The 9361-nt window shown below is 20.3% G+C and overlaps 1 protein-coding gene across 2 annotated transcripts in view; it reads left to right on the forward strand.

The window, feature by feature from the left end:
* The window catches only part of LOC127288108 (tachykinin-like peptides receptor 86C), a 60097-nt gene extending 52797 nt beyond the window's left edge, over nt 1-7300 (forward strand). The window contains exons 6-8 of one of the 2 annotated variants that reach the window (XM_051315369.1): nt 1060-1256; nt 4714-4841; nt 6607-7300. In XM_051315369.1, coding sequence (XP_051171326.1) covers nt 1060-1256; nt 4714-4841; nt 6607-6734 — 453 coding nt within the window. In that variant the 3' untranslated portion in view covers nt 6735-7300. The remainder of the gene's footprint in view (nt 1-1059; nt 1257-4713; nt 4842-6606) is intronic. The other variant, XM_051315370.1, reaches the window with a different exon arrangement.
* Nucleotides 7301-9361: the final 2061 nt, after the last annotated feature.

The following is a 9361-nucleotide window of genomic DNA, read 5'->3' on the forward strand; positions in this document are numbered from 1 at the left end:
TAGTATTAAATAGAATTGCTAAATGCTTTTTTATTAAAAAAAAATAAATAAATAAATAAAATTAAGAAAATATTCTTTTATACCATTCTAAATTATTTTTTTCAATTTTACACAGAAAATTAAAAGGTATTAAAATAAGCTGCAACGCTTATTTTAATGCCTTTTAATTTTCTGTAATAATAACTAATGTCATAGTAACTAACTGTTACCATAGTAACTAATGCCACAGTAACTAATGCCACAGTAACTAATGCCACAGTAACTAATGCCACAGTAACTAATGCCACAGTAACTAATGCCACAGTAACTAATGCCACAGTAACTAATGCCACAGTAACTAATGCCACAGTAACTAATGCCACAGTAACTAATGTCATCACAGAAAATTAAAAGGCATTAAAATAATAAGCGTTGCAGCTTATTTTAATGCCTTTTAATTTTCTGTGTAAGTAAAAGAATTTTTTTTTTTAAATTACTTTTATGAAATTAATAATAAGAATTTAATAATTTTTTTTTTATCTATATGGGCGATTCCACGTGAGATTTATAGTCGAGGTTTAAAATTCTAGTAAATATATTTTTTCCTTATTCTTTATGAAAAAAAAGAGACACCTATTTTTTTTTTTTTTTTTTTTATGGTCAAATTTTTGAGTTACGAATTTTCAAAATTTTGTTCAGTCAAAAGCAGACCTATTTTCAATTGAGAATAGCTCAAAAAACTATTGTATTTAGAAAAATTTTGTAAAGACATAAAAAATTTGTTTTTTCTTCGACTTTTTTAAAATGTTAACAAAAAAAAATCTAATTTTAAAAAAAAATACGTATCCTTTTTTTTCAATAAGAAATGAAGAAAAAATGTTTTTGGCCGAATTAAAAATTTGATTGTAAATTTGACGTGGAATCGCCCATTATATAAAAATTTAAATATAATTTGTTAATTATATAAATTATTTACCTTTCTGCGCAAAAACAATAACAGGAATTTATTTTATTTAAAAATGTCCTTTAAAAAAAAAGAAATCAAATTACAGTTGTCTTTTTTTTTTATTTTGATTACAGGTTGTTAAAATGTTTATCATTGTTGTGACGATATTTGCTGTATGCTGGCTACCCTATCATGGATTTTTTATTTTCGCATATCATCATCGTCGATTCGCAGAGACGAGCTACGCTCAACACGTTTTTTTAAGCTTTTACTGGCTCGCCATGTCTAATGCGATGGTGAATCCTATAATATATTATTGGATGAATACAAGGTCAGTTATTTATATTATTTTTCTTTTTTAAGAAACCATAAAAAAAATATTTATTTTTATATTTTATATATTTAACTCATATTGTTTTTTACTATTTATTATTATTATTATTAATTTATTTATTTATTCATTTGTTTATTTGTTTATTATTCCATGTAGATAGGTTTTTTCATTGATGTATTATTTTTTATTTATTTATCATATAAGCAAAAGTAATAAAAAAATTTTTAATTATTAATTTCATAAAATAAATTTTATATTCTTTTTATCTAAATTCATTATAAATTGTCGCTTATTTTTCTAGTTCGTAACACATAAATAATATGAATATAAAATTTTAAATGTTACTGTTCTAAAATATAATTTAATAACAAAGGTAATTTTTTTTTATTAAAATTATCTTTTGAAAAAAAAAAGAAAACATTCTCAAGAAATATAAATGAATCAAATTGTTCATCTCTTAAGATAATGAGGGGGAAAATTGAAGATTGTATTTTTTATATTTTTGTCTTTCTATTTTTTTTTCTTTTACTCTTTTTTGATTAAACTTTTACATATTTATGAAAAGAGAAAAACAAAATTTTGAAAAATAATATTATTGACTTGCAATTTACAGGCAATTATATAAATATATATGTATTATATAAATATTAAATATTATATATAAATATTATAAAAATTATATTTAATTGAATTGAAATATATATTTTTTTAAAAATGTATTTTACACATAAATTATTAAAATCACAATTTTCAAGTTTGTAAGACCACTCACGAGAAAGTTAAAATATCAACGGGCTTATACTTCGGTATTATCAAATTATTCTATTTGTACGCTAATTCTTACTAAATCTACCTTTCACTAAACCATATATGATATTGCAATATTTTAAATATTTTTAATGATAGAAAAGAATTTTTTTTTTATTTTTGATCATCACAAGATTTTTTTTTTACTTTATAAGGGGTTAAAAAAAAGATTCTTTATTTTTCAATAAAAATCGTTGATTAAAAAAAAGTTTCTTGTGTAAGAAAAATTAATAAAAAAAAAGAATGTAAAAATTCTTGAAATTTTCTTCTATACAGAGATTTTTGAATTAAAATAGAAAATTTACAAAACTTGTAAATTAAATGATTGTTTCAAATTTTGATGAAGGTGAAATTAAGAGCTACCCATATATATAATTATAACATTCCAAAACCAATTAGGAAAGTAATTTATACCTCAATCCTTTCATACACACACACACACACACACACACACACAAAATCTATACCTACATTTTATAGATTTTATGACTTTATGTGGAATTTTCAGTCAAATATTTGTTTCAAAAGTAAATAACAAATTTCACTATGGTTTGGGAAATAAGTTTAAATTAAATTCCAGTTTAATGATAATATTTATAATATATTATTATAGTAAATATTTATAATAATATTATAGTAATAATTTTTCCATATGTTACATTGAAAAATATTATTTTATTCAAATAATCGTTTATTTAATTTATTTTTATTTATTTTCAAATAAATAATTATTTGTATTAAATAATTATTATTTAATTAAATGGCAATTATTTTAATTAAATGCCATTTGTTTTAAATACAGAAATTAATAATTCAAATATAGAGTTTATTTTATTCAAATAAAAATCAAATTTTTTTTAAAATACTTTTTGAAATTTAAATCTTGGCATTTATTTTTGATATGAATTTTTATTCTAAAATTAAATTCCTATAATTAATTCCTTTTTAAAAAAAAAAAGAAAAAAAAATTGAAAGAAAGAATTAAATATTTGTTTGTTTTTTTTTTTAATAATCTGAAACTCGGCAATTATAGAATTAACTAAAAGGTTAAAGTTTAAAACAGTTTTTGAATAGAGTACATTCGACGTTGAAAGGTCTTAATCATTTAAAACGTTTAAATTGCTTTGTGGGAGGGTTAGGGGGAGGGGAAAAGAGTAGCAACTTTCAGCATTGAAGACATTCATTCTTGATTCATTTATTGTGAAAACATTTTAGACTTTAAACCATTGTTCATAAATGAAATTATTTATTCATTAATATTATTTTCTTTTATTATTATTATTATTATTATTATTTTTTTTTTATTGTTTTTTTTTATTATTTTTTTTTATTATATTGTAGCTGCGGGAAGTATGGCTTTCAATTTTATTAACAAAAAGTAATTAAATTGTGTGAAATTGAGAATGAGGTTTCAACAAAAAACAAATTTCATAACTAAATTACTTTTTCCAACCAGAAGATTTATCCCCAAGTTCTTATTGAAAAATAATAATAATAAAAAATGAATTTATTAGTCTAATTATTGTTTAAATTCTTTTCTTTTTAATAATTTTTTTTTCCTAATAAAGCTATTTTAATAAAATATTTGTTAGAGTATATTAAAAAAAATGATTTGTGAACATCAAAAGGCCTTGTCGAGAAATTCCAACCTGGTATTTTTTTTTTTTTTTTTTTTATTTTTCTTTTTGTAAAATCCTTTTATAATATTCTTAGTGTATATAAAAGAAAATGCTGTTCGTTGGAAAAATTCTAGGAATTTTTTCCCGCGCTTTTTAGAATCTTCCTCACACAACTTCTTGACATATATAATACTACGTGTTACGCAATATAAAATATAATTCAGTATATTATAGACTGGAAAGGGACAAAATAAATGTCGAATCGATTTTCATAAAATTGATAGGGGTTTAAACTGTTCTCTTTTTCACTCTTTTTATATATGCGAAGAAGGCCAAAACCATCAGTGTATTAAAATGATAAATTTTCAAAGCAAAAAAAAAATTAAAAGAATAATAGAAAACAAAACAAATGGAGGTTTTTATTTTAGTGACAACATTTTTTTTTAAATGTTTTAAAAAGCTGTTGAAAAAAAATTGAATCTTTTGAGAAGAAGTATTACTGTCTTCGAAAAGTATCTCTTTTGAAATTGCGTCTTACGTGTCTCTTCAATTTTCAAGAGACAATAAAAAAATTTCCATTCAGTAAAAAAAAATCTTCTCGCACTTGAATTGAAATTTCAATCAGCTTTAGTTGTTACAACTTTTGTGTGGTATATTATAATAAAGGAAAAACTAATTTTCCAAATTAGAATTCTTTTACAACTTTTTTTTTTTGTACAACTTTTGCAGGAAAAATTATTTTCAAAATTCAATTACAAAAATTTTATCTAGAACATTTTTTTCATTTTGCAAATTTTTGTTTTGTAACTATATTTTTAATTTAAAAAAATTCAGTTTTAAAACAATTTTATTTTAAATATAATTTTTTCTTATTTCTTATTTTAGTTTCTTTTAGCTAAAAAGAATAATAAAAAGGAAATATTTAAAAATTGAAAATTGTATTTTTTTAATATTTTTTTTTTAATTAATATATTAAATAAATTTTAGAAAGTTTGATTAATTTTTTCTAACGTAAAAAAATGTTACAGGTTTCGCCTATATTTCCAGCAAATAATTTGTAGATGTTGCTGCGTGATAGGTCGTTCAAACCTTCGAACTCGTCAAATGCACGAGTTGGCAGGTTTTCAACGCTCTGGCATTCTCCCATCGCATTCTGGTAAGTTAAATAATTAGTTATTTAATTTTTTAAATCATTCCATTTATAATAACCATGTTATTACTCTAATTTTTCATTACAAAAATAATTTTCAAATTTCATTGAAAAAAAAAAAAATTATTTCACGATAAAAAAAAAAACCAACAAAAATTAATTAATTAATTAAAATTAATTAATCAAGTATTTATTTGGTTATTTAATTTAATATTCCAAAATTAATTAACATTGACTAAAATATTGTATAATTTAAAAAATAATTATTTTTTCCAGTTAAATAAATTAATATCCAAAAAAAAAAGAAATTGAAAAAAAAGTTCTAGTCAAATTTTAAAGAGATTTTTTTTCAAATAAAAAAAAAAAATTCTCCTCTTTTTTTGAAAAAGGGACAAATTATTTTTATATAGAAAAATTTTTGCAAACAACATTGAGTGGTTTGAAAATTCGCTTCTCAAGTAACATAGTGAAGTTGAAACAAAGTATTTCTAGATTAAAATTTCACTTCATTTGGTTTAAATTTAATTCTGAAATAAAATTGCATTTTCTTTCGAGGGAAATTTTATACTGGTAAATTGAAATTGTGAAACGGTGACACGTGCAAAAAATACAAAGTCAATTTTTTTTTGTTTTCTAAATACGATTCTTTATTTGTGAACAATTTTTGTTATTTTAAAAGAATATGTTTAAAAGAAAAATTAAGTTGCTTTTTTTTTAAACGAACGAGAATTATTTTTTTTTTACAATAATTTTTTTTAAATCTAGCGAGTGAAATAAGATTTTTTCTTTTTATTTACCAGATTTTCCACTTTTTTTCCTCGTATAAAAATATATGAAGATACACAGAGTGTATAGAGAAAAATATTTCTTTTTACGGTTTATTAAGTTTCGAAAAAAATACCATATTGAAATTTATGATTACGAGCAGTGTTTCTCTCTGAAATGAATTTGTCACATTCCAGAAAATATATAAGTCATGTTTTTTTTTCTGAATTATCAGTAAAAAATTATTTTTTCACTATTCTGAATTTTAATATTTAGTAATACAAATATAATTTTTATTCAAGAATTTCCAAATTTCTTAATATGTTTTTTATTATATAAAAAATATAGAGTTTAATAAATTATATTTTTTCCACTACCATTAGTTTAAATTTAAAAACAAAATATAAAAAATAATTTTCTTTTTAAGCATAATAACATTTAAAGATGGTACATTTTTTCCCCCTAAAAAGTACTTTCCTTTAGGCAAATAAATAATTGGAAAAAAAAATATACAATAAAGAAAATCAAAGGAATAATTTTACGCATAAAATAAAAAGAGAAAAGAAAAATGAAAGTGATTTTTCAGAAATATTTAAAGTCAAATAAAATCTATTTTTCTTGTATAAAATATTACTGAAAGATTTTTACCATTTTACTGAAAATGATCAATAAAGAAACGGAATTCAATGTCTTTTGTTAAGAATGAAAGTTCTTTTCAAACATTTTTAATGAGAGAATTAGTTCCATAGGATTGAGATTACATTAATCGTAAATGGATTAAAAATTGTATAATGCTTTGTGAATTTCTTTTTTTTTCTCTAAAATCCTCTTTGACATTTAATAATCTTTCTGGATAATGAATAATTTTTAAAAAGATTAAAAATCCTTATTAGAGTGACACATTTTTTTTTTATAATTCACATACAAATACAAAAAATGAAACGTAAACTCAAATTAAAAAAAAAAAAAAAAAAGGAAGAGGATCATATATTTTTCTATATTATAGGTCATATGAGATCTGTATCTATTCGATGGCGACATAGTAATGCTGAAACTCACGTGCAAGCCTTAAAGACAAATTCTCGATCAATTTGTGAAAAAATTCATTCTAGAGACGATGTAGCCATCATTTAATCAAGAAAAAAAAACTGTTATATATATATATTGTTATAAATGTATTTACAGTGTAAGTACGATGTAATTTTTAAATATTACGAATGTGTAAATAATTATATATATATATTTAATTTCATTAATTTTGAAACTGTCCACTTGGATCAAAATATAAAAAGAATTTTTTTTTTATTTTTCTTGAAAAAAAAAATTAAATATATAAATATCTAATTGTCTTTATTTTCTTTTAATATTTAAAAAACAGTCAATTAAAGTCAAATGATAAATAAATCAATAAATAGAAATATATATAAAAAAAGAGATTAATATTGAATAAATAAAAGTGATATATTGCAGTATTATATAGAATATAATTTTGATTCAAGTATTCAGTCGCAAATTAAATGAAAATGCTGTTTTAAAATTTAATAAAAAAAAAATTAATGAGTGCATTACATTATTTCAACGAAGCTATAATGTGCGTCAAAAAAAGCGAGAGCAGTAATTATATTAATTGCTCAGTTAAAAATTTATTGTATACATATAAAAAAAAAATGGAAATAAGACATTGAATTTTTTTTATACTTGTAACTATCGTGATTTATAATAATAATAATAATAGTAATAATAATAATAATAATAATAATGGATATCGTAAATTTTTTACAATTTTCACAATAATGCTTTCTGTGAAATATATTTGATAAATTTCATCGTTTTCGACATTTGGTACCCACGCTTATCGCGTGTACTACTAAAATAATGTCGAACTGTTTATGCAAATAAAGTTGTTTGTGCTTTAAACAATTCATTTGTTTTAATAAATTTTTATTTTACAATTTTATTTTACAATTTTATTTTACAATTTTATTTTTAAATTTTATTTAAAAATTTTATTTAACAAAAATTAACTATAAAATAACAATGAAATAAATAACTATCTATTTTTTTCAGAAAAAACGTTATTTTTTGATTTCTTACAATTTTCTCATATACAATGTGTGTTCAAGGAAAAGAATAAATATTTATATAGTAGCAAAGAGATTTCTTCGCTAATAAGGCAATTTTATTTTTTTTTTGCATGGCTCAATGATTTTTAAAAACAAAATTGTATTTAGAAGCATAAATATATTTTTTCTAAATTTATCTACTATTAATCTTTTATGTGATAAAAATAAATTTTTAGCAGTCTTCTGATTTTCGTAGAAACGAAGTATTTTCAAAAGTAAGTATAAATTTATTCGATAATTTCTTTTGACTTCTCAAGGTTTATTTTTTGTTTAGAAAATAATATTAATCTTAATAATAAAAAAATTATCTATTATCAAATAAATATTTTCTTGAAACCAAATAATTTTTATATTTTAGTCAATTGAATTTTATTTGTTTCAAAAAACAGAAATTATATTTATTTAAAAAATAGTTCATTTGATTCAAATAAATATTATTTGATTCAAATAGAAAATTATTTCTTTCGAATAAAAAATATTTTTTCCAAATAAAATTTATTTTTTTTCAAATAAAAAATTATTTTATACAAATAAAAATTATTTAATATAAAATATTTATTTAATAATAGTTAAGTAAAGGATTATTTGAATCAAATATAATTTTTTTTTTTCAGTGTACTGTAAGTATCAATGAAACAAAAGTAAAAAAATTTAAAATATCAATATTCCATAAACATATGAATTTTTTTTCTCCACTAACATTGATATATACATTTATATTTCAGAATTATTGAAATGTGCAGTGGATTTTTCCATTTTAATACTTTCTATTTCAATATTTCCCACATGAAACGACTTGTATATTAAAATCAATATTGAAATGAAAAAAAAAAGTTTTGACTAATTTGCATCTATTAAAATTGTGTTTGGTTTACGAATTTTCTCTCTCGAAAAATAAAAACCAACCAACCTAGATTCAATTGTATATTTTTTTCGGTAATTTTGAAATATTACTGGTAAAAACTTTTGTAATAATTTTTTCCTCATAGAATGATTCTATTGAATTTTTAAAATATTGAAAAATTAATCCTTCAAATATTACACACATCTGCGATGGAAGTTTTAATAATTTAATTTTTTTTTTCTTGAATATTAATATCGGAAGTTTGAGTAAGATTCTGTTAAATTTTAAAATATCGAAAAATTGATTTAAGATTCAATTTCTGGGATGGATGTATTAATTTAGCTTTTTCTTTATAAAATAATTAAAAATTAATCGGATATTAATAATTAAAATATTTAATTTTTAATTAATCAATTTTTTTTTGGCGTAGTTATTTAAAAACTGAAATAATTTTTATATAATGAACATTTAATAAAGCACAAAGGATTTAATGTTAATTAATTTTTAAGCAAAACTTTAGTTGTCCGTGATGGGAAATAACTTTATGTAGGTACTTGGATACTCGGTCATAATATCGATTATAGCTTGAAAGCAATATCCAACAATTACTGACTTACCCTCAATATTTTCTTTATTGGTCATCAGAATTGATCCTTTGTCCCTATTTTATCCTATTTTAGAATAAATCAAAATAGATAAAATTAATGAAGGAATCAGAAAACAATATTCTGTTGTCTTTTATTTTTGTTATTTAATTATTAAAGTAAATAAAAATAAATATATTTATCAAATAA

Source organism: Leptopilina boulardi, unplaced genomic scaffold, assembly GCF_019393585.1.
Source record: "Leptopilina boulardi isolate dan_hultmark-lab unplaced genomic scaffold, ZJU_Lbou_2.1 LbouV2_38, whole genome shotgun sequence".
NCBI lineage: Eukaryota > Metazoa > Arthropoda > Insecta > Hymenoptera > Figitidae > Leptopilina > Leptopilina boulardi.